This window comes from Bufo bufo, chromosome 2 (assembly GCF_905171765.1).
Source record: "Bufo bufo chromosome 2, aBufBuf1.1, whole genome shotgun sequence".
NCBI lineage: Eukaryota > Metazoa > Chordata > Amphibia > Anura > Bufonidae > Bufo > Bufo bufo.
Window position 1 is genome coordinate 363988266 of NC_053390.1, and position 27575 is coordinate 364015840.

At 40.8% G+C, this 27575-nt stretch overlaps 1 protein-coding gene across 1 annotated transcript in view; it reads right to left on the reverse strand.

Annotated features, from left to right (window-relative positions):
- Positions 1 to 27575, reverse strand: part of PTPRD (protein tyrosine phosphatase receptor type D) — a 413356-nt gene that overhangs the window by 153877 nt on the left and 231904 nt on the right. The window contains 6 exon segments of the mRNA XM_040417151.1: positions 9449 to 9539; positions 10831 to 11090; positions 13659 to 13759; positions 14121 to 14708; positions 17433 to 17550; positions 23130 to 23156. Of these exon segments, the coding sequence (XP_040273085.1) occupies positions 9449 to 9539; positions 10831 to 11090; positions 13659 to 13759; positions 14121 to 14708; positions 17433 to 17550; positions 23130 to 23156 (1185 nt within the window).

The following is a 27575-nucleotide window of genomic DNA, read 5'->3' on the forward strand; positions in this document are numbered from 1 at the left end:
GACTGTGAGGGGGTGAGCTATTTCCCACATTATAATCTTAATATTGATTACCCTGATTCTGCAGTTTACAGAAACACTCCTTATGTGGTCATAAACTGCTGTATGGGCACACGACAGGGCGCACAATATAGTTTTTGGAGGAAAAGTTTCGCTGGAATGGTTTTTGGGCACTATGTTGGATTTGAAGAGACCCTGCGATACCCCAACAGTGGAAACACCCAAAAATTTACCCCATTTTGCAAACTGTACCCCTCAAGGAATTTATTGAGGGGTGCAGTGAGCGATATGACTCGTCAAGCATTTCAAAGAATTTAGAAACACTTGTCTGTGAATACAATAAAACAATTAAATGTTGCTTTGGCAAAAAATGATTCATTTACACAAGGGGTAACAGGAGAAAATACACCCCACAATTTATTAGTTTTTGTCAATACAGGAACACACCATATATGGTCATAAACTGCTGTTTGGGAACATGGCAGGATTCAGAAGGGAAGGAGCCATACCTGGATTTTCTAATATGGAATTTGCTGTAATCTTTTTAAGGGCAATAACTTTTTTATTTTTAGTTGAATGAGCTTGGTGAGAGATTGTTTTCTTTCAGGACAAGATATCGATTTTATTGATACCATTTTGTGGTGCATATGACTTTTTGACCGACCGCTTTTTATACAAATTTTTGGGAACTGAGGTTTCCAAAAATTGCAATTTTGTCAATGTTTTTTTATTTTTGTTTTTTATGCGGTTCTCCATGCAGTATATATATGATAACTTTGTCATGTGGGTTCATAAGATTATGGTGATATCAAATTTACATAGTTTTTTTTAAATAATGTTTTACTACTTTTGTAGCATAAAAGGGGGGTTATGGCACTGTGCCACCCATGTTTTTAGTACTGGGGGAAGGGTGGGTGCATTGCGCCACCAATGAAGATAAGTAACCTTTTAATACAAAATACAGGAGGTGGGTTCCGGCGGCAGAATCACATAGCCGGCACCCGACCTCTATGACAGGCCACTAAGATCTGCGGCAGTTAACCTCTCAGGTGCCGCACCTGAGGGGTTAACTGCCGCGGATCACAGTGCCCTATCAAATCCAGGTATCGAATCGATACTGGTACAAAAGTATTGATTGGGTAACAATAATTCAATACCCGCTACAACCCTACTTGGATCTTGGCTGTACTATACTCTGCCATACTCTTCTATAGCAGAGTACTGTATAGTACTGTTAGTTTAGAAGTGACACTAAGCCTGATCAGACCCTCAGGGCGACTCTGTTAATGAGCCGCTGCCATCACAGATGCACAGGGGGTGGACCGCAAGGAGAGCAGCAATAGGCATATGTGGCACATTTGGGGCACACGGAATATCAGGGGAACAGGGGGCATCGGGGGCACAAAGGGGGCCATGCCTGATTTCAGGGTCTGATCTCCAGAGTGGAGATCAGATCCTTAAACTGCCATTTTTACACTGCCATGCTACGATTGGTTAGTCTGCACAGACTAACCAATCAGAACGATCGCCGGCAAGGGACCACTTTGATTGGTCCCTTGCCAGCTTCTCCTGTGTCTGTGCTCTCTGTGAGAGCAGAGACTCCGGGGCTGTGATACTTTATAGTGTCACAGCAGTGGCGTAGGGGTCGCTATAGCAGCCATAGCAATGTCTATGCGGCCCTACGCCACTGGGGGGCCCGGGCTGCTGACTGAGGATTTAAAAAAAATTCATCTGTGTACGATTGGGGGCGGCCTTCCCCCCCTCCCCATCATTGGTGGCGGCAGTTCCGATCGTGTAATGCTGGGGCTCCGATCGGTTACCATGGCATCCAGGACGCTGCTGAAGTCCTGGCTGCCATGGTCAGTTACTCTGCAGCAGCATACTTACATGCGCTGTGGCCGCCCGGCGCTCCTTCTTCTTGTAACTCGTCACAGGTCTGTGCGGCGCATTGCTATAAGCATAAGCAATGCGCCACACAGACCTGTGAGTTACAAGAAGAAGGAGCGACGGGCGGCTACAGCGCATGTAAGCATGCTGTGCTGACTAACTGACCATGGCAGCCAGGACTTCAGTAGCGTCCTGGTCACCATGGTAACTGATCGGAGCTGCTGCTGCCACCAATGTTGGGGGGGGGAGTGGGGGAGGGCGCACTGCCCACCAATGATATTAATACTGGGGGAGAGGGAGCACTGCCCACCAATGATTTTAATACTGAGGGGGGCTTGCACTGCCCACCAATGATTATAATACTGGGGGGGGGGGGGGCTTGCACTGCCCACCAATGATTATAATACTGGTGGGGGGGGGGGGGGCTTGCACTGCCCACAAATGATTATAATACTGGGGGAGGGGAGGGCTTGCACTGCCCACCAATGATTATAATACTTGGAGGGGCTTGCACTGCCCACCAATGATTATAATACTGGGGGGAGGGCTTGCACTGCCCACCAATGATTATAATACTGGGGGAGCTTTCACTGTCCACTAATGATTATAATACTGGGGGGGAGGGCTTGCACTGCCCAATAATGATTATAATACTGGGGGGGGCACACTGCCCACCAATGATTTTAATACAGTGGAGGGGGGGTGCATTGCCCACCAATGATTTTAATACCGGGGGGGGGGGGGGGGGTGCACTGCCCACCAATGATTTTAATACCGGGGGGGGGGTGCACTGCCCACCAATGATTTTAATACTGGGGGGGCGCACTGCACCAATGATTTTAATACCGGGGAGGGGGGTGCGCACTGGGGGATGATTGAGAGGCACTGGGGGCTGGTGAGAGGCACTGGGGGCTGATGGAGAGGCACTGGGGGCTGATGGAGAGGCACTGGGGGCTGATGGAGAGGAACTGGGGGCTGGTGAGAGGCACGAGGGGCTGGTGAGAGGCACTGGGGGCTGATGGAGAGGCACTGGGGGCTGATGGAGAGGCACTGGGGGCTGATGGAGAGGCACTGGGGCTAGTGAGAGGCACTGGGGCTAGTGAGAGGCACTGGGGGCTGATAGAGAGGCACTGGGGGCTGCTATGAGGCTACTGGGGGCTGCTATAAGGCATGGAACTCTTATCTGAGGTCTGATTGGGGGTCATTCATATTGGGGTCTGAGCTGAGGTGTGATCTGAGGTCTTATTGGGGTCTTATCAACATTGGGGATCTGATTGGTGGTCTGACCTGAGGTACAGGGCCGGCCTTTGGGGTGTGCGAGTTGTGCGGCCGCACAGGGCGCCATGGCAACAGGGGCGCCCGGCGGCCGACACAGCTCGCAGTCGGTCTCTTGTGTGAGGCGAGCCTGGTGAGCTGAGCCGCTGCAGCTGCCAGGTCAGGTTCCGAAGCGTGGAGGAGGAACTTAGGGGCTCAGGCGCAGCGTCTAAGTACTGCGCCTTCACAGAGAGCCGCGGAAGGATCCGCTCAATGTGTGAGGGCGGCGGCCGATGCTCTGCAGACAGGGAGGGAGCAGAAGACTTCAAATAGTGAGTACCTGTTCTTATTGTTTTTTTTTTTTTTTTTTACCAAATATCTTTCATTAAAGTCTAATTAAGGGGGGCAGGGGACTGGATAAGGGTGACAGACACTGGGTATGATTAAGGGGGCAGGGGACTGGATAAGGGTGACAGACACTGGGTATGATTAAGGGGGCAGGGGACTGGATAAGGGTGACACTGGGTATGATTAAGGTGCAGGGGACTGGCTTTGGTTGACACTGGGTATGATTAAGGGGGGCAGGGGTCTGGGTAAAGGTGACAGGGTATGATTAAGGGGGGCAGGAGACTGGCTATGGGTGACACTGGGTATGATTAAGGGCCTTAATCATAACCAGTGTCACCCATAGCCAGTCTCCTGCCCCCCTTAATCATACCCTGTCACCTTTACCCAGTCCCCTGCCCCCCTAAATCATACCCAGTGTCAACCAAAGCCAGCCCCCTGCCCCTTAATTATACCCAGTGTCCCCCTTAGCCAGTCCCTTGCCCCCTTAATCATACCCAGTGTCTGTCACCCAGGAGACTGGCTATGGGTGACACTGGGTATGATTGTACTTGTTTGCACTTGCACTTAAATTATCAGTAATAAAAAAAAAAACTGTTTGTTACAAAGATTGTTTTCCTCCCTGTGTATGTTTAGGTGAACGGGGGGGGGGGGGGGGGGGCGGGAGGTCAGTCGCCACAAGATTAGCTCACACAGGGCGCCTGAACACTAAAGGCCAGCCCTGGGATATAATGAATTTTTTTTCCAGAGCAGCTTGGAGAAAAAAGGCTTCACAGTCTCCCACACTCCTTCTGCCCGGCCAAGTAAGCCAGCACCCCTGAGGCCAAGCCTGCCAGCACCTCTGAGGCCAAGCCTGTCAGCACCCGTGAGGCCAAGCCTGTCAACACCCCTGAGGCCAAGCCTGTCTGCACCCCTGAGGCCAAGCCACCGAACACCCCTGAGGCCAAGCCTTTCAGCACCCCTGAGTCTTCAGAACTGTAAGTAAATTATATATAAGTGGAGCTTATAATATGAAAGAGACAAATTATGTCTGAACAGACAACTAGCGCAAATTCCAGTTTTTGTTTATGTTTTAGGTTGCACTGAATTTTCTGAGAAATATATATTTATATAGATATTTATTTTTTGGGGGGGAAGGGGGGGAGTCGGGGTGGCAGTGGATCTTGGGTGAGTTCCCACACTTTTTTTCCCAGGACTTGACCCCTGGAGTGGTCCCGCAGTGGGCGGCAGTTCTGACTAGTCCTACTTTAATACACAGACATTTAGATTCATACATTTCCTACACTGGCACAAATGCGTTGCCAGTGACCAACTGTCTGTGCTCAGTCCTACGCGAAACCGTTGCAAGTGCATGAGGAGCTGCGGATGTGGCGGCGAGGTCCGAGAGGTATGTGGGGGTGGGAAATCGGGGAGGGGGGCCCATAAAAATATTTTGCTATGGGGCCCAGTAATTTCTAGCTACGCCCCTGTGTCACAGCTCTGGTTAACAGTTCGGATGTAGCTGTACGTCTGACTGCAGTAAGTTACATGCAATCTTGATGTATAGCTACATCCATTTGCAGCAAGGAGTTAAAGATATTGGGGCATATTAACTAATAATGTCCATTTTTTAGACAGTACGAACTTAGATTCGACAGTCTAAGGCTGGGTTCACACGGGCGTTGCAGGAAAAGGTGCGGGTGCGTTGCGGGTGCGTTGCGGGAACATGCGCGATTTTTCTGCACGAGTGCAAAACATTGTAATGCGTTTTGCACGCGCGTGAGAAAAATCGGCATGTTTGGTACCCAAACCCAAACTTCTTCACAGAAGTTCGGGTTTGGGATCGGGGTTGTGTAGATTGTATTATTTTCCCTTATAACATGGTTATAAGGGAAAATAATAGCATTCTTAATACAGAATGCATAGTACAATAGCGCTGGAGGGGTTAAAAAAAATAAATTAAAATTAACTCACCTTAATCCACTTGCTCGCGCAGCCGGCATCTCTTCTGTATTCTTCTCTGATGTGTACAGGAAAAGGGCCTGTGGTGATGTCACTCCGGTCATCACATGGTCCATCACATGATCTTTTACCATGGTGATGGAAGAGATGCCGGCTGCGCATGCGCGGACCTTTAAAAATGCAAAACAAATTGTCCTCCGGAAAAATAAATCCGGTATTTCAAAGCATTTGTCAGACGGATCCGCATCTGCATCCCGGAATCCTCTGCTGCAAGTGTGAAAGTACCCCAAGGCCTTATTCATTCGTCAGTGATTTCCATCAGTGATTGTGAGCCAAAACCAGGAGTGGAGGCTACACAGACATAAGGTATGAGTGAAAGATCAAAATCTGTTCTGTGTTTAGACCTGCACTTGATTTTGGCTCACACACTGATGGAAATCACTGACCAAACACTGACTGTTATAAGTTAACTATATGTAAGTGGCTTTTTTAATGCCACATCATAAAATAATTATTACTCCAACATATCACGAGACAGCAAATGAACCAGAAGTGATTATTGACATTTATGGGAATGCGATTGTAAATAAGCAACAGTCTTAATATTGGTAGACATATTAATTTTATGTAAATTGAGTAGAATGATTCAAGTCACAATGGATTATAGGAATTAAAAAGAGATAACTGCAGAAGGGCCATAATGGGCTCCACTTTCATCTCAAAGCTTTAATAATGGATAAAAAACATTTTTCCTGATAGTTCAAAACACCAGACCTTTAATCCAGAGGAAAATTACAGCTTTGGGGCAAATTTACTAAGTTATAGATCAGGCATCCTCAAACTGCAGCCCTCCAGCTGTTGTAAAACTACAATTCCCACAATGCCCTGCTGTAGGCTGATACCTGTAGGCTGTTCAGGCATGCTGGGAGTTGTAGTTTTGAAACAGCTGGAGGGCCGCAGTTTGAGGATGCCTGTTATAGATGGTGTTGTCTAGACCTTCACAATAGCTCAGGCTGGATGATGTATTTGGTGCAGGGATTTTGTCTAGCTCTAAACCAACTTTTAGTTGTCTTAATTTGAGACAGTATCAGGCTTGTGGTGCAATACTGGTGCAAAATTGCATATATTAGGACACACCCCTTTTCCGTAAGCCACACCTTACTTGTCAGGTTAGGTTCTGATCATTTCAAGCTGTGCTACATTTTGGAGCAGGTTATGCCACTCATATCAGTAAAGTCCGTCAAGGTCCTGATATTTTTAATGGCAGGCTGCACTATTCTTGGTGTCAAACATTTCCCTAAGAGTCCATTCACACGTCTGCAAAATTGGTCCGCATCCGTTCCGCAATTTTGCGGAACAGGTGCGGACCCATTCATTTTCAATTGGGCCGGAATGTGCTTTACACACATCCGCATTTACGGATCCGCACTTACGTTCCGCAAAAAAATAGAACATGTCCTATTCTTGTCCGCAACTGCAGACAAGAAAAGGCATTTTCTATAAGGCGATGTGCGGTCCGCAAAATGCAGAATGCACATTGCAGGTGTCCGAGTTTTGCGCATCCACAAAACACATACGAATGTGTGAATGGATCCTAAATTTAAAAAATTAAGGTAACTGTAGATTTTGTGCCAAAAATTTATTTCAGTTCTTCTCAACCCTTACAACCTAGTTTTATATACTTCATTCTAATCCAGAATATTTGATTAAGTATGCCAAATTACCTTGGGCCATCTAGAATATTTAATAGTCTCCCACTGATCAGGTCACATTAATAACAGATTAAATAAACTTTACTGAATTAGAGAATTGTTTTTCAAGGCTGTTTTCTACATACTGAACACAAATGAACTGCAATAATGGAAGAATTCTCAAAGGCCTGTTAACCCATAGGTGCAATGAAGTGTTGCTGTACGTTGTACAATGATGTACAGTACAGACCAAAAGTTTGGACACACCTTCTCATTCAAAGAGTTTTCTTTATTTTCATGACTATGAAAATTGTAGATTCACACTGAAGGCATCAAAACTATGAATTAATACATGTGGAATAATATACATAACAAACAAGTGTGAAACAACTGAAAATATGTCATATTCTAGGTTCTTCAAAGTAGCCACCTTTTGCTTTGATTACTGCTTTGCACACTCTTGGCATTCTCTTGATGAGCTTCAAGAGGTAGTCCCCTGAAATGGTTTTCACTTCATAGGTGTGCCCTGTCAGGTTTAATAAGTAGGATTTCTTGCCTTATAAATGGTGTTGGGACCATCAGTTGCGTTGAGGAGAAGTCAGGTGGATACACAGCTGATAGTCCTACTGAATAGACTGTTAGAATTTGTATTATGGCAAGAAAAAAGCAGCTAAGTAAAGAAAAACAAGTGGCCATCATTACTTTAAGAAATGAAGGTCAGTCAGTCAGCCAAAAAATTGGGAAAACTTTGAAAGTAAGGGCTATTTGACCATGAAGGAGAGTGATGGGGTGCTGCGCCAGATGACCTGGCCTCCACAGTCACCAAACCTGAACCCAATCGAGATGGTTTGGGGTGAGCTGGACCGCAGAGTGAAGGCAAAAGGGCCAACAAGTGCTAAGCATCTCTGGGAACTCCTTCAAGACTGTTGGAAGACCATTTCAGGGGACTACCTCTTGAAGCTCATCAAGAGAATGCCAAGAGTGTGCAAAGCAGTAATCAAAGCAAAAGGTGGCTACTTTGAAGAACCTAGAATATGACATATTTTCAGTTGTTTCACACTTGTTTGTTATGTATATAATTCCACAAGTGTTAATTCATAGTTTTGATGCCTTCATAGTCATGAAAATAAAGAAAACTCTTTGAATGAGAAGGTGTGTCCAAACTTTGGTCTGTACTGTATGTATTTGCTGAAAAAGATCATTGTGACACAATCACAATGCATATTATGATCTGAATCCCAGCCTGCAGATGAATTACACAGAAACTTATCAACAGTAGAAAAAGGCAACTTGTCCATCTAGTCTTTCCTTATATTATTTCTTATTTATCTTAGGATAGACATGCATAGATTTACCAATCACATGCAAGGAAGCTGTCTTACATTTAGAAGCAGCGATGAATCCACCAAAGTTATGTAGAGGCCGGTGCCTCGGTTTAAAACGCTGGTCTTAATAAATGTTCCCCTAAGTTCTTTAATATTTGGCTGCATGTCTTACTATTTGTACTGAAGAACACAGTAGGGTTAGCCATACTCTACGTTAATGAGATTGAGAGCAATTAAATACCAGAAACAATATATAATATATAAAATGTTAAAAAAAAAATCTGGTGGAAAAAAGGGGCAAATATATTGGCTGCTGGTTTCAAAGGAATTGTATGGGGACACTGGTGAAAATACGAAATATAATGTAGCAACAGTACAGTTTAGCGAGCTTGACCTACCTTAGCAACTAAACAAACTTCACTAACTATGGCTAGACCGCAAAGGACAGACTAAGCCATTGGGGGCAAACAAGCAAACGGCTCAGCCATGTTTGTTTCATTCTAAAGCTTTTTAACTAGGACATAGACATAGCAAGAAATATTAGGCAATGGCAAAAGAGCCAAGAGGTATAGGTCAAAAGTTAAAATGCATTGCAAATTGCAATTTAGCATTTGTTTCAGATGTAGCAAATGATACTAATGAATACGACCTTTAATAGAGTTCATATCCAGAGAGATTAAGCCATTGCTGTGTAATCATTTCACCTCTCTGAACTTTCACATCTTTCTTTGTACTGAGCAAAGAGTAAAATATTTATTACAAAGAGAGGAGATCAGGCCTTTTTTGGTGCTTTAATTTAAGTAATTAAACATTCTGTCCCCGCAGGCAGAGAACACGAATGATATGCTCAATGTACAATTCACACTGACATTAAGTATAAATTGGGTATGGAAAACAGAAATTGCTCTCTCTTCATTGTGTCCAGCATTGGAAGGAAATGAAGTGCCGAAAAAGACCTGTGTAGTGCTTGACAATGGTGTAAGAAAATAGCGCATTATCCTATATTACCTCATCTAATTCCATCTCATCTGGGCTCTCCCAGGGCTTAATAAACTTTCCACGTGACTTCTTCAAAGGGACAATGACAATGTAATAGCCTCTGTAAAAAATAAATTAGTAATTAGAGCTTGTATGCTACAAAAGAACACAAAGAAATTTAAATACTAAAGACACAAAGAGCAAAGCATATTTATATTCATATTTTATTCAAATTTTTATACAAGTTCTAAGCTGAATTCACCATCATCACTTTATAGGTGAGATATAAAAAAATTTGCATACTGGATGCATTTTCGTAAGTTAATTTTGTGAATTAATTACAGCATTGGTAGTTCTTCCGCTACACTACACCTTTAATGGTATCCTTTTGTATACGGAACAATATTTCATACTACAGCGAAGACAGCTACTCATTAATTCTAAAATGAAGTCAACCATCACTGCAGCCAAGTACATGCCTGCTAATGTTTATTAGTCTATTCACTGTCTGTGCATCTTGCCTATAGTCCATGCAGTCTCTATATATTGTGTCTTTTATCATTTTGGCTAATTATTTTTCATTAGTATATTCTAGGGATTAAAAAAATATATGACAAGTACTTACAATAGTAATGTTGTTGCCAAACTGCACAAATACCTAATATATCAAGCACTATCCTTGCCATCAAAAAGTCAAATATTAGTCAAGGGCGTCTAATGGACACCACTAGTATCCACTGTGTGGTGGATTTGACAATGTCTTATAAATGGAAACCATGGCACAACTGTGAACATAGAATGTGTGGAGTTCTTAAAATCTAAGGGTGCCTGTATGGATAAGCTATCATAGGTCTCACATGACTAGGACCCGCAATTTTATTTCTATCAGGACTATGGATTGGCAGGAAGCCTATAAAGCAGGAACATGGTTTTGAAGTGAGCTTGTGTAAACATTAGGGGAATATGAGACCTTCATGTAGATGTTGTCTTAGTCAGAGCCCAATCTCGCAATATAGTAAAGTAGCAATGTTCACCAGTAAGAAGCCAGGAAAAGTGGTTTTATGATTCAATATTTTTACTGGAATGGATCAAATGCATTGCAGTTGGCCAATGACAAGGTATTACATCTTCAGATTTCCTTTCTATATAGATGTCAACACATTACAACACTGTACCACTGAGAAAACATATCGGGTATGATATAACAAAAGTCATAGGGCCACATTTATCAAAAGTGTCTAACAGAAAAATAGGCCTAACTGCCCACAGACACCAAATGTAGAGTAGCTTTTAATTTTCTCCAACAATAGTTTAGATTGGTGGTCCTGGGTAACTACCCTAATTTCTCTGCTTTTAAAACAGGTGAGTGGAAACACAATTGACAATAAGGCATGGGTAAATAGGAGACTTACTTTATTTTTTCATTGGCAGGAACTTCAGGCAACTCCACAGTTATCATGCCATCTGAATTGGTTTTCCCAATAAAAACTGGCTTGGTTCGGAGAACATCTGGTGCAGTTTTTGCTGCCACCCTGTGCTGCAGTCCACCTGCACTATTTCCTCTATTAGTCAGGACAAAGGAGTATAGAGTTTCAGGTTTTAGATTGATAATGAGCTTCTGTGTGGCCCGACCATCAACTTCAGCAGCCTTCTTCCCGTCATCATACAGAATCTTGAATGGCAGAAAAAAAATTGTGTTTGAATATTCATTTTAGATCAGGTTTTTTAAAACAAGCAGATTATATATATATATATATATATATATATATATACAGTACAAACCCAACGTTTGGACACACCTTCTCATTCAAAGAGTTTTCTTTATTTTCATGACTATGAAGGCATCAAAACTATGAATTAACACATGTGGAATTATATACATAACAAACAAGTGTGAAACAACTGAAAATATGTCATATTCTAGGTTCTTCAAACTAGCCACCTTTTGCTTTGATTACTGCTTTGCACACTCTTGGCATTCTCTTGATGAGCTTCAAGAGGTAGTCCCCTGAAATGGTCTTCCAACAGTCTTGAAGGAGTTCCCAGAGATGCTTAGCACTTGTTGGCCCTTTTACCTTCACTCTGCGGTCCAGCTCACACCAAACCATCTCGATTGGGTTCAGGTCCGGTGACTGTGGAGGCCAGGTCATCTGGCGCAGCACCCCATCACTCTCCTTCGTGGTCAAATAGCCCTTACTTTCAAAGTTTTCCCAATTTTTCGGCTGACTGACTGACCTTCATTTCTTAAAATAATGATGGCCACTCGTATTTCTTTACTTAGCTGCTTTTTTCTTGCCATAATACAAATTCTAACAGTCTATTCAGTAGGACTATCAGCTGTGTATCCACCTGACTTCTCCTCAACGCCACTGATGGTCCCAACCCCATTTATAAGGCAAGAAATCCCACTTATTAAACCTGACAGGGCACACCTGTGAAGTGAAAACCATTTCAGGGGACAACCTCTTGAAGCTCATCAAGAGAATGCCAAGAGTGTGCAAAGCAGTAATCAAAGCAAAAGGTGGCTACTTTGAAGATTTAGAATATGACATATTTTCAGTTTCACACTTGTTTGTTATGTATATAATTCCACATGTGTTAATTCATAGTTTTGATGCCTTCAGTGTGAATCTACAATTTTTATAGTCATGAAAATAAAGAAAACTCTTTGAATGAGAAGGTGTGTCCAAACTTTTGGGCTGTACTGTATATATATATATATATATATATATATATATAAATCAGTGCAAAAAGGATTCACAGTAAGTTAAAGTAACAATAAGTTTGTGTACCAAGTGCAGTAAAATGAAATAGGGGACGCAAACAAGACAAATCCAGAAGAACCATCAGTTTATGTGTGTGTATATTTTTGGTAAAAGTGATAGCTACAATAATGGTTTCAACGAGCCAATAAAAAGACACTTCAATGGAAGTTATAGGATAATACACAGACGCCATCACAGCGTACAAAATCATCCAGTAGGAAGAAAAGTTCAGCCTTAGGTTATAAACCTTAAAGCTGTCCGTAAGTGCTGTTCAACCTGTAATGTACATTCAGTACCTGCCTAGTATACTATAAATATAATATATATATATATATATATATATATATATATATATATATATATAGTGGTGATGTGTACAGTATAAGTGCTGGGAGGCGTGTATATCCCACCCAAATACCTCAGCTGGGTGAGATAACTAAAAGCCAGAAAGCTGCAGTGGTTTCAGCAAAGTGTAGTTTGATGAGACAGTTTTGTCTAGGTGTTGTTCTGGGCTGGATTTCATGTGGACTGGGGGATAGGTTTGGTAGTGGGATCTGCCAGTCCACACCCTTCTACTACATATATTGTCTTTTGTCGGAGGAGATTGCAGGTGAGGCCTGCTGCTGTAATCAAGGTGGGATAAAACAACCCTCTGTGTATGACTTGGGGCGAGAAAGGCTGAGGAAGCCTGAGAGGCTCTGTGTGGTCTCAGCCAAGAGGGCTGAGGGACCACGAGGCTTTGTAAAGCCTGAAGTTTGGGGAGGCCCAGCGACGCCTATGGAAAGAGGGTCACATTGTCAGAGTTGGGAGGACATCTGGACTATCTCCCCCCAAGGGTGCTGGTGTGGTCACAGCCTGGAGGCTGCTGGACTGTATATGGCTGAGGAAGCGGGATCTAATCCAGTGTGTGAACGGCGCTCTATAAGTGAGGTAGAGACAACACGTGTATTAGGTAGAGCCCAGACAGGCAGGTGTTCATTTTCAATGTTTATGTGTGTGATGGTGCTAAAGTGCCAAAATAAAGCACCTTTTGGACTTCAACCCCGTTTTCAGAGGATAAGTCTGTGATTGCGACCCCCTGAGAGAGATTGATCCCTTACAATATATATATATATATATATATATATATATATATTGTTCAATAACAAGCGATGTACTATTGTATAGTGTGTGTGTATATATATACACACACTATACAATAGTACATCACTTGTTATTGAACCCCATTAGGATAGTATTATATTTTTACAGATATTGAGGATATCTTTCCTTCTCTTTACCCTAATGCTGTCTCTGAAAATGCTAGTACTGAATACTAATATTGTGTTAGCTAGAAGAACACCATGGAATAGGGAAGGCATACAAACTAATTTAGATTGTTCTGCATGTATGCTTCATCATGAATAATCAAGAATTGAAGATTTGTTGTCAAATATGTTAGCTCTTTGCAAGAAATCAAATCGAGAACAACTTACTTTAAAAGGCAATGCAGAGTTGTAATTTTCTGGAATCTCCCATGACAGCAATACCGATGTCTTCATCACAGCTTTTACGTGAAAATTTTTTGCAAACACTGCTGGAAAAGTAAAAACATTGCATTTGCACTATTCTTTTAACAATTACACCTAACTTCCCTTGGTCCTTTTCATCTTAATTTCTACAAGGTCTGAGAAAGGATGAAGGAAAAGATAGATTATGAAGACCCTGTGATCTGCTTTTCATTGCTTCAGATTACTTATCTTACCTGAAAGTATTATGCAGGAACTAGCGAGACTAAACCCAACTGAGTGCTTTCAAAACACAATAAGGTTCCCGTACATTACCTTATCCAATAATAAAATGAGTTGTGCCACCAAGGAGAGCAACCATATCTGCACCCCGAATTCCCAAGATAAGATATTCCTCTAAGGAGAAAGCCCTAAGTAGACAAATCCTACCTTGATCTACTGGCAGCGTCCTGAATTGGACACTTGGACTAAAAGGACCAGGACCCTTGCTGGTATGAGCACGTATTTTAACATCATAAAAGGTATCAGGTTTTAATGCAGTGAGAGTCACGGTTGTGTCAGCAGGAACAATAGGAACTTCAAATGGATTATATGGATTGTTGATATCCCTGTACAGGAGGGTGTATTTCATGATGACACCATTTCTTTCTGCTAGGATTGGAGGTTGCCAAGTTATTTGCACTGATGTTGATGACATGCTATCACAGTGAAGATTTTGAGGGAATCCAGTTGGTATCTCCTCTGGAATAGTGATTTCTTGGATGTTTTCTTCTCCAAAGCCCACTTTATTTCTGGCTGATAATTTAAATACATAGGAGGCTCCTTTGTGGATTTCTTTGGCAGTAAAGTGGTCTTCTTTTTCTAAGAACTCTAGAGTGGTAAGAATGTCTATATCTTTGCGACCATACTTTAGACGATAACCCATGATCGGGCCAAAGGTTTCTACAGGTGGATACCACTGAACAAGAGCAGTGTTCATCTGAGTGTGGTTGATAACAAGTCGAGGTCTACCTGGAACTGAAATAAAAATGCCATTTTAATGTAATATAACTACATACATGTGAATTAAAAAATACATTAGGCGTATGATGACAATGTGCATTCCCCAACATCTACCATAGCAATTTAAGATATTTTAAGGCAAAAACGACTCACCTGGTTTTGCGACATCTTAGAAGCCATTGTGACTACAGTTGTTCGCAACTGGCATTTTACTCTGCCTTCACCAGTTTCTGAAAAGGGGGCATGGCAAGGGTAATGTTTAGGCGGGGCCATCACTAATCCTTCATTTATCATGATTTATGTCAGAAACTGACGTAAATGATGACTGAAATCTACCTCAGCTAGAAGCAGGAGTAGATTTCAGTCAGGTGCATGGACTGCTGGAGCAAGCATTTAATTTATGACAAGGCCTGTGTCTCATCATAAATTAAATGCCTCCTCCTCTGGTGGTGCCGGGCCTATCTAGACAAGCGCAGCACAAGCTGATCTTGATTAATTTGAGCCTTAGTTTATTCTTAGCTGAGTCTATTCAGCTCAAAACCAACTCACAACCTCTATGACCAAGAGATGTTGTGAGTAGGTGCTCAGACTAAAAACAAATCAAGAAACACCTATAATTTTGTGTCCAAAAATGGGATTAAAAGACTATTTTATGAGGACAGTATGATTGTAGTCCTTTCTTCTTCCATACGGGGAAAATAAATAATTATATAGAGTGAGTCTGGATATTATGGTTTTCATAACTGTGCCACAGAACTTGTACTTATCTCTTTTTTCTTAATCTGTGACCTGTGACAATTCATCTAATTGCACCAGCCCTTGGTTGCTGTACATCTGATATTTTGTCATATGTGAAGAATAGAAAAATCTGAAACAAGGTGTGCTTAGAGAAAATAATTCTAAGCCATATTCTTGTTTTGTGTTCTAACTATTATTAAAGCCAACAGAGCATAAGCAAACCAAGGAGAGTCCAAAGAAATGGAATAATAACTCCTTCAAGTTTTCTAGTGAAAAGATTGCTAGAAGCTGTCACTAAATTATATATGTCATAAACTGCTTTTATTCTTGCGGCAGCCCTCACATTCACGACTATTTTTTTTAACCTTGATTGGTGGTGCCGCTAAAGGAAATAAGAAATATAGCCAGACTTCCAAAAGAACTGAATCAGAAGAGAGCTTGGCTTATTAAAAAGAAATAACCTCCTCTACCTGGCGGCAAAGTGAAGTGTGTATCCTTGATATTTCGAGCCTAGTGTGCAGTAAAGTACATGTAGGTAGACCCCCTTAAACAGAAAATGATGACAAAAAGCTACATGTTGCACAATTACCATTGACATTTCAATTATCTACTTACAATAGAAATATGACTGAATGTACACGTGGTTTTTATATGGCACATGTTATGGTGTCTCATTAATCATTTATTTCACAGTTTTAATAGTAAGAAATTCTGATATTGATTAAAATCCAACTAAAATTGATTATGTGTCACTCAGTGTTGAGAAGGTTACAATATAAAACTAAACAAGTGTAAAGAATTCAATAATTATTGCATATTGACATTATAGAAGTAGGTCCTCTGCTCGGTAGGCAGTGCAGAGGTCTACTAACATACAGAGATCATCTGACTTAGGATATCCATTATTACATGGGTAGGCATTCATTTGGAAAGCCTCTGTTAATACTACATGAATATAAAATTATCAGTCAGAGGTAACTTTCCCTTGCACAATTTGCATTTGATGCAGAGCAGCAGCTCTCAGCTGATCATAACAGATCTCATATTAAAGTTTTTTTTTTGAGATGAGGCTATCAAATTCAAAGGAAAGCCAAATCTCACATACGTGTTTTTACATGTGGAAATTGATCTTGAAATCCACAGCATGTCAATTGTTTTGTGATTGATATAGGTAATTCCGCACCTTCTGTAGAGTGTTTTCCCAAAAGACTTCAATGGGATTGTTAACATAAATACAAAATGCGCAACAAAAAGACACCACAACTGTGATAAACAGTGCTGATGTGTGTTTTTTAAAGCGCTTTTGGTGCAGATTTTATCCAAGTTTTCTTAATACAAATTGGATAGCCTTCCAATTCCTTGAAAGCACCTCATATCTTATATATATTTTTTTAGGGGTTGCAATTTTGTGGATTAAAGCAATCATCAAAAGTCAAAAGATTTAGCTACAGGGCCTGGTTCTTTAATGCATAGTGTATAAACTATGAATGGAATATCCACAAAAGTCATACACTAGTACAAACTTGATTTGATTAAGACAGCAAATCTGGGATTAGCATAAACTATTTCCTATGCTCAAAAGCTCAATGAATTATGGGACAAGTCAGAATGAATTTCCTTCACACTTTGACACTTCTGGCGTGAGTAAGATCCTGACATGAATCACATGAAGAAACTGAACATATGTGTCACCAATGAAGTATTTGCAGCTGGAGAGTTAATGCACATGCCTGACATTCCTATATTCTGTTTGTACAGTTTCTCTATGACCAGGTACTCTCTTATTTGGTGTAGAAGGTAAAAAAACATGAATCATAAAGACCTCAGATCACATTTCATAGGACTCCGCCATCTGTTCAACAAATTAGGTTCATTTTTTCTGGGATGGTAAACAAGTACATGCTATGGATCAATATGACGGATGGATGTACTTTTTGGTAGATGGAGAAGGTCTAAATGTGACAGCTGTGTCTGACAAGGATTAAATACTAAGAGGATCACCTGCACCACTTGTTGTCACAACTTTCGGCTTGCTCCGAGCACCATCCCCTTTTGTGGTGTAAGCTGTCACAGTGATGGCATATGCTGTTTCAGGCTGCAGTCCAGAGATGATCATTTCCTGAAATTAAGTGCAGAGGAAGGCAGAAGTCAGTCTCCAGAGTCAGTGAACCATTATATAACTGAACTCACATTTATCTTTCTTTTCCTCAAAACTACACTGAAAGTATTCAATTTCCTGCTTGGTAAATAAGAAGACAATGATGATGTCGGCATCATCTTTTATTATTAGATATTTGTGATGTTTTTATACAGTACACACATAGTATAAGTAGTATGTGCACTGTTGCCTATAGTGGATTTACTGTATATAAGAAATGGAAATTGTTGTTGTAACTACTTCTTGATATTCGCTATGGTATATTGATTGTTCTTGTTTTAGTGGACATTTTCCTTTCTGGAAGCGTATAAGCAGTGGGTCCCCAAACGTAAGTGAAGTATGTTATGTAATCCCACATATAAAACCAACTCCTACAAAACTAGCACACAGCAAAAACAAAACATGTTGATCGAACTATCTTCTAATAAAGATATCTTTTCTGCACTTTGAACCATTACCTAGTGCAATGTCAGCTATATTGACCTAGTTGACATAATAGACAGACAAGAATAAAATATTACAAGAAAAAGTGACCATCACCCATAAAACAGTGGATGCAACTAGGTCAATATAGCTGACATTGCACTAGGTAATGGTTCAAAGTGCAGCAAATATATGATGGAACCATATAACCTGGGTACTAATACCTCAAGAACAATGTAGAAAAAAGGGAATAGAGTACAAGAGGATACTGAATGAACTTAGGGCATTAGACCAGATTAACAACCACACCCCAAAGGGGGGTTCTTTCCAGTTTCCTATTCATGTGGTGTTTTATTCTTTGTTATCATAATGAAGATATTTAGCGCTGTGTGCTATTTTTGTAACGAGTTGATTTACATTTCTCGGTAGCACGTAGATGCTGCTGCTGTAAGAACCTTAGAAGTGGTAGATGTAGCATTCAGACACTAGTTAACTGATGAGAGCTCAAGACAGAAATCTAATGAACAAACTGGACAGTAGGGAAGCTTAAAATTTAAAAGGAATATATAATCAGAAAGTTACCTATTGTTTAAATCAGATTTTCATGTTGACCTTTTTTTTTTTTACAATTTTTGGTGTTTTTTATTTTCTATGTCTATATTAAAAAAAACCATAAAATAGCTTTCACACTGGTCATTAAGCCTAAAATATGTTTAGACTTCCTGTTCTTTTACTGCAGCCACATGGGCCATAGACACAATGGACAGGAGGAGACCCCATTGACTTCTATGGGAGAGTTTTTTAGGCATGCTCTGTGACCTGTGCAGAGGTCAGGAAGCAGCAGATAAGCTGTGATATCCTCTATAGTGAAGGATGGATCCTGGTCTATCTATACAATGATACAAGTCACTGTATTCCTGCCTGTGGTGATAATGTGATGGCTACTCAAAAGTTACCTGTACAGAACAGAAATCACTGTATTAGTAGAATTAGTGTGAAAACGACTTGATTTTAGGTAATTTTTAAGATATAAATAATGACACAAAAATCATAAAAAAAATCTAGGGCTTATGTACACAAACGTATTTTCTTCCCGTGTTCGTTCCATTTTATTTGCGGACCGTATGTGGAACCATTCATTTCAACGGATCCGCCAAAAAAATGGAAGTTACTCCGTATGCATTCCGTTTCCGTATGCCTGTATGTTCCTTCTGCAAAAAAATAGAACATGTCCTATTATTGCCGGATTTATGGACAAGGATAGTACTGTTCTATTAGGGGCCAGCTCTTCCATTTCGCTAAATACGGAATGCACACGAACATCATCCGTATGGATCCGTGTTTTGTGGACTGCAAAATACATAAGGTCATGTGCATGAGACCTTAGACAATAGGTTATTTTCTGATGATACATTCCCTTTAAAGTCTATGGACACCTTAGGGAGCACATTTTTTATTATTGTTGCACTGTGCACATTTTTAGCTAAAAAACATTTGTTCAATTGGTCTTAATTAAAAATGTTCAGCGCCTTTCTCTGTACAGCCTCTAGTACCAGGCTCTCTGTTTATACTTAAATAAGTGTTTATGAGCTGTTAGTAGTTCAGAGATAAGGGCTATACATCCAACCGCCATCTGACTGCTCAAAGTGAAATTGATAGTAAGATGCGCACTGCTAGGCTAAAACTTAACCCTTTATGATATAAACTGCTGAAACCTGTTAATAAAGACCAACTGAAATGATTTTTTTTATCTCAAAATAAAGTAAATACAATCATACAACATAAAACATGCCCCTGAAGGCGTACATAGGCTTTTAGAAGACTTGAGACAACTTCAAAATGTCATTGTTTCTAGTTGTTATAAGTACAATTGTAGTGGGAGATAACAATATCTAAGTAGACATCTGATGTAAAATTGGGCCCCTATTGTCTCCTATATGATGGCAGCACTGATTTGGAGCTTGTATACATTTTCTAACATTTACACTGCGTAAATGTGTTCATGTGCTCAAAGATTAAGTCAGACAGATGAATGTCCCAATACTGTAACCCTTTCCTTCAAAGAAGGACTCTCAAATTTCTAACATGAAAGAAGAACATTATAAACTGGGTAAGGAAATATTTAGTTTAAAGGGAATCTGTCAACACGAACATACAGTGCAGCTACAGGCAGTATGTTATATGGCTGAAGGAGATGAGCAGATATAGTTGAGATATAGATTTATGGGAAAATAATTAGTATAACTTTTATTTTACTCATCTAACTCTCTTCTCTTTCTGAGCTAATGAGTCATGTTTGTGGTCCTAGTCATGGAGATCCCTGTGTGAGTGTGCAAACACAGATAGCTGTCAGTGACAAATTACAATGCTCAAAAAAATAAAGGGAACACTTAAACAACACAATGTAACTCCAAGTCAATCACACTTCTGTGAAATCAAACTGTCCACTTAGGAAGCAACACTGAGTGACAATCAATTTCACATGCTGTTGTGCAAATGGGATAGACAACAGGTGGAAATTATAGGCAATTAGCAAGACACCCCCAATAAAGGTGTGGTTCTGCAGGTGGTGACCACAGACTACTTCTCAGTTCCTATGCTTCCTGGCTGATGTTTTGGTCACTTTTGAATGCTGGCGGTGCTTTCACTCTAGTGGTAGCATGAGACTGAGTCTACAACCCACACAAGTGGCTCAGGTAGTGCAGCTTATCCAGGATGGCACATCAATGCGAGCTGTGGCAAGAAGGTTTGCTGTGTCTGTCAGCGTAGTGTCCAGAGCATGGAGGCGCTACCAGGAGACAGGCCAGTACATCAGGAGACATGGAGGAGGCCGTAGGAGGGCAACAACCCAGCAGCAGGACCGCTACCTCCGCCTTTGTGCAAGGAGGAACAGGAGGAGCACTGCCAGAGCCCTGCAAAATTACCTCCAGCAGGCCACAAATGTGCATGTGTCTGCTCAAACGGTCAGAAACAGACTCCATGAGGGTGATATGAGGGCCTGACGTCCACAGGTGGGGTTTGTGTTTACAGCCCAACACCGTGCAGGACGTTTGGCATTTGCCAATGAACACCAAGATTGTCAAATTCGCCACTGGCACCCTGTGCTCTTCACAGATGAAAGCAGGTTCACACTGAGCACATGTGACAGACGTGACAGAGTATGGAGATGCCGTGGAGAACGTTCTGCTGCCTGCAACATCCTCCAGCATGACCAGTTTGGCATTGGGTCAGTAATGGTGTGGGGTGGCATTTCTTTGGAGGGCCGCACAGCCCTCCATGTGCTCGCCAGAGGTAGCCTGACTGCCATTAGGTACCGAGATGAGATCCTCAGACCCCTTGTGAGACCATATGCTGGTGCGGTTGGCCCTGGGTTCCTCCTAATGCAAGACAATGCTAGACCTCATGTGGCTGGAGTGTGTCAGCAGTTCCTGCAAGACGAAGGCATTGATGCTATGGACTGGCCCGCCCGTTCCCCAGACCTGAATCCAATTGAGCACATCTGGGACATCATGTCTCGCTCTATCCACCAACGTCACATTGCACCATAGACTGTCCAGGAGTTGGCAGATGCTTTAGTCCAGGTCTGGGAGGAGATCCCTCAGGAGACCGTCCGCCACCTCATCAGGAGCATGCACAGGCGTTGTAGGGAGGTCATACAGGCACGTGGAGGCCACACACACTACTGAGCCTCATTTTGACTTGTTTTAAGGACATTACATCAAAGTTGGATCAGCCTGTAGTGTGTTTTCCCACTTTAATTTTGAGTGTGACTCCAAATCCAGACCTCCATGGGTTGAAAAATTTGATTTCCATTTTTATATTTTTGTGTGATTTTGTTGTCAGCACATTCAACTATGTAAAGAACAAAGTATTTCAGAAGAATATTTAATTAACTCAGATCTAGGATGTGTTATTTTTGTGTTCCCTTTATTTTTTTGAGCAGTGTATATTGAATCGTTTCCCACAAAACTATGTATCTATCTGCCCAGCTCGTCCTGCTCTATAACATGCTGCCTGCAGATTGCACTGCTGACAAGTTCCCTTTAAATGTAGGTATAAATGTTTTCATATAAAAAGCGGTTTAAATACTACCAGGAGTCCTGCTTTGCTAGTTTCAGAAATATATTGTTTTCTATGATTTTACATAGTACTTTCATGTAAAAAGCTGTAAGTGCTACCAGGACTCATAGAGAAACCATGTGAGTCCTGCTTTGCTCATTCACATACACAGTGACTGACAGCTTTCCCTGCATGAGTGGATACTGAGAGAGAGCTGTCAATCACTGGGCATGGGAAAGGAAAGCAGGACTCACAGGCTTTCTCTATGAGTCCTGGTAGCACTTACAGCTTTTTACATGAAAGTACTATGTAAAATCATAGAAAACAATATATTTCTGAAACTAGCAAAATGTATAGTGTGCCGCCTTCAGATAAGAAACCAGAGAATGTACAATACTGGGACATTCATCTGTCTGACCTTATACCCTTTCTTATACTATTTAAAAAATCCATAAGTCCTAATTATTTCCTCCAAAATATGAAAACCAACCCTACCAGCAAGAACATGCTTTTAGGTTGTTTTGCACAGAAAAATAATACAAAAAACAAATCTATTATGATATGAATATCTTCATCGTTCTAAAATTTATTTGCAAACATAGTCTTCCAGGTCTGCTTGGAAAAACATCACATTTCTGGGATGAGTGGAGTCATGCATAACGGAGGTAGCTAAGCCTCAAGTAAAATAAAATGCATAAAGCTTTTAGTCCGTACAATTGCTAGTTGCTAAAATAACATAAGATCGAACTGCCAGGAATAAAAAGCCATGTTTGCCCTCTAAAAGGCTGGCCAATCCATGTTCTGTACATCAAAAGTTGCAGCACAACCAAAGCAACATTAGTAGCAGCCATTCATACAACAGCCATTCCAATACATCGCCGCTGATGCGGTTGAAAATTTTTAAAACTATTTTACAAACATAAAAAAAACATGCCAAATGGAGAAAAATCAAACATAACACCAATGTGGGATGTTAGTGCATGCAATCTGTGCAAAGAAATAACACACACGGCACGCTGAAAATGACACTTTAGAACTAGCAAATCCACATTACTCACATGTTCAGCAGTATCATCATATTCCCACTGTTTAAGAGTAAAAAATTGGAAAGAAAATACAAAAAAAAACCATGAAGAACCATTTTTTTTGCTGAAGGGGTCGATAAAACTTCTTCAGGTCCTTCCAAATAATGTGGGTGTTAAAATGATCGAACACAAGATAAATCTAAAGCAGATTTTTATAGATATTTTTTCATATCTATGATTATCTATTTTGTCATACAATGGTCGAATATATGATGCCCCACTAAACTTCATCAGCTGTAAAAGAGAAAATATTGGCGCTACATAGCACAATCACCCCTATAGCAAGGAGACAGAGGGGAGGAGGAAATCTGCTTGACTTGGAGAGTTGTATAAGCCGACACAACCTCTGTGATAGGCACCTAGTGCAAGGAGATGCTGGCTACATCTCAGTGTTTCAGCAGACAATGTAGAATTACTACTGAAATCCTGGAGAAAAAGAAAAAAGAAGGGCAAAAGCACTACCTGAGGAGTAAAATAAAGGTAGTTTATTGACAATAAGTGAATAAAGACGGTGAAACTGCAACATGTTTCAATGCAGGTGTTGCATCTTTATCAAATGTAATGAAGATGCAAGACCTGAATTGAAATGTGTTGCTTTTGATACTGTTGCTATTGTCAATAAACTCCCCTTACTCCTTTGACCTGTATTTTTTACTTTTTTTACTAAACTCGGCAGCAGAGGTAAAATCGAATTCCCTGCAGCTTCCTTGAATTCCTTTAAAATACACTCTGTCCACAAACTACCCAGACTGTTGTAAACAGCATTCTATCGTTTTTATAGATATAATAATCCTCATCACTCAGTAACAATTCTGCCTCGCTTCACAGCAGTTGGCTTTACTGCTATTCACTAGTTTCAGCCTCTGTAATTAAGATATTGAAAAAAGTCAGAGGGGGGCAAAAAGACACTAAGCTTAAGTATCTTGTCTACTTCAACGTGTGAGCTCTAAAAGCATTTTAAATATCAGCATCATGCTTAGTGAGTGTCATGGATTATTTTGTGGATCCAAATCCTTCTGATGAGCACCTCTAAAGAGCAGTGTGCCAACCAAATAGGTGGGTGGCATTCCGCAGTTCATCGACTGACTCCAAGGGTGAGTTTGAAGAATTAGATTTTTGCTTTCAATTAAAGAAAGTTTATTAGGGAATGCCTTGCACTGTAGTCCCTGATATATTAGCCTATAAATGCTAAACGTTCATGCATTCATACATTCCAATGTTAAATAACCAGGATATTTTAGCAGCAAATGGAACAGGATTCTACTGCCTAATTACATGACAGACTACTAGTCCCCAAAAATTACAAAAATTATCCTAATACCAAGAGGCAGAAACCATTCTTGCCTTTTTCTAAAAAAAAAAAAAGAAAAAAAGAAAAAAATGAAAATGCAATGTTCAGTGAAAAGAGATGGAGCATAAGCTACTAGGATGTAGGAAAGGAAGGCCTGCTTGAATTATTATGTATGCACAAGGATGGCCTCTCACATCAGCCACAGTGTTTACAATGAATGCAGCCATTTCAAGGGTGGAGGATGAGAATAGCTATGGGCAGAGAAAAATGTCTCCACAAACCCTTCTAAGTTGGCCATAAACTTAAGACACCTGTTGGGTGGTCAATCCCAACTTCTTCATAAACAGGTTTCAATCAACTGATCAAGCTGCATTTGTGGTGTGTGAATGTGAACTGAGTCTAAACATCAATCTAATGGACAATACCATATGTGTTACAATGACAGATTCCACAACTACTGCCCTTAGCGATATGTTGGAGTGCAGCATGGTTAATTAAAAAGATAAGTAGCTGCAAATAAAAGTGCATTTTATACAGTAGTGGAAGTCAGAAGAAGCAAGATCCCCTTCTTTTGATGAAGGACCTGAAGGTTTTGGTGGTCAGGCTAAAAAGAATGTGAATGTGCTTGGTTCTTCATTTTAATGAAAAAAAGGTCATAATACAATGAACTAAAATCTACGGTTTTAGCAGTTTACAGAGGAACAGTAATACAGGACTTTTTTGAAGATTGTATGGCTTATTATCTGATTTCTAGCTGATTTGAGGAGATAGAATATTGTTGGCATTAGTTGCCCTTAACAGGAAGAGGCACTAAATTCTACTGTATACCAGTGCTTCCTAAATTGTAGGGCAAGCCGCACTGGTAAGATGCCATATGGTTTTTAATGGCATTTGTCATACCTTCCAAATTTACAGATCAGTCTCACTAACATGACATGTCTTGTGTGGTAGAGGTGATTGTTCATGGATTGTTCACAAATATATTATCCTGTGCAGAGGAACAAGAAGTTACATGCTAACTTCCTTCTTGTGGTAGCAGTGGCAGAATCATGAAAACGAGTTTGTGCTGACTAGGGTGCACAATCTGGTAAAGGGTCATTGTTGATTTCAATGTAAGAGCAGTCAACATAATTCAGGGATATGAAAGTCTCCGAACAAAAAAATGTAATGGCACAACAATCAATACAATGGTACAGTTCTACTGCGGCTTTTTTCACCTAGGGCAAAGATCAATTTCGCTGCCCTAGGCTTGTTTCTGAATACTTTGGCTAACTGGATTGTTGCCAACTCTCCTGGCAAACACGCTACTCCTCATGATAGGCTCATTCATTCTAGCAATTGCTGGCGGTTCTGATTTATAGAGATTTTATTTTTCCTTTTCTCTCCAAATACGATATTTCTCTACAATATTATAATGTTACCGTACAAAACCATTTCAAATTAATGTACCAGGCAAAACATTTTAAAGGCGCGATATTGATACAAATAAAACTACAATGAAAGTGTATGCAGTATAAGTGTTGACTTGACTGTTTAGTTTGCTCGAAATAAAAATGATGCATAATTACAAAAAAATAAAAACAGAGGACAAAAATGATTTTCTTAAAGGGCATTAGTCAGCAGATTTGTACCTATGAAACTGGCTGAACTGTTCCATGTGTTCTTGGCAGCTGAAGGCATCTGTGTTGGTATCATGCTCATACAGTCAGGTCCATAAATATTGGGACATCGACACAATTCTAACATTTTTGACTCTATACACCACCACAATGGATTTGAAATGAAACGAACAAGATGTGCTTTAACTGCAGACTGTAAGCTTTATTTGAGGCTATTTACATCCAAATCAGGTGAACGGTGTAGGAATTACATCAGTTTGCATATGTGCCTCCCACTTGTTAAGGGACCAAAAGTAATGGGACAATTGGCTTCTCAGCTGTTCCATGGCCAGGTGTGTGTTATTCCCTCATTATCCCAATTACAATGAGCAGATAAAAGGTCCAGAGTTCATTTCAAGTGTGCTATTTGAATTTGGAATCTGTTGCTGTCAACTTTAAAGATGAGATCCAAAGAGCTGTCACTATCAGTGAAGCAAGCCATCATTAGGCTCAAAAAACAAAACAAACCCATCAGAGAGATAGCAAAAACATTAGGCGTGGCCAAAACAACTGTTTGGAACATTCTTAAACAGAAGGAATGCACCGGTGAGCTCAGCAACACCAAAAGACCCGGAAGACCACGGAAAACAACTGTGGTGGATGACCGAAGAATTCTTTCCCTGCTGAAGAAAACACCCTTCACAACAGTTGGCCATATCAAGAACACTCTCCATGAGGTAGGTGTATCTGTGTCAAAGTCAACAATCAAGAGAAGACTTCACCAGAGTGAATACAGAGGGTTCACCACAAGATGTAAACCATTGGTGAGCCTCAAAAACAGGAAGGCCAGATTAGAGTTTGCCAAACGACATCTAAAAAAGCCTTCATAGTTCTGGAACAACATCTTATGGACAGATGAGTCCAAGATCAACTTGTACCAGAGTGATAGCAAGAGAAGAGTATGGAGAATGAAAGGAACTGCTCATGATCCTAAGCATACCACCTCATCCGTGAAGCATGGTGGTGGTAGTATCATGGCGTGGGCATGTATGGCTGCCAATGGAACTGGTTTTCTTGTATTTATTGATCATGTGACTGCTGACAAAAGCAGCAGGATGAATTCTGAAGTGTTTCGGGCAATATTATCTGCTCATATTCAGCCAAATGCTTCAGAACTCATTGGACAGCGCTTCACAGTGCAGATGGACAATGACCCACAGCATACTGCAAAAGCAACCAAAGAGTTTTTTAAGGGAAAGAAGTGGAATGTTATGCAATGGACAAGTCAATCACCTGACCTGAATCCGATTGAGCATGCATTTCACTTGCTGAAGACAAAACAGAATGGAAAATGCCCCAAAAACAAGCAGGAACTGAAGACAGTTGCAGTAGAGGCCTGGCAGAGCATCACCAGAGATGAAACCCAGCGTCTGGTGATGTCTATGCATTCCAGACTTCAGGCTGTAATTGACTGCAAAGGATTTGCAACCAAGTATTAAAAAGTGAAAGTTTATGATTAGTATTCTGTCC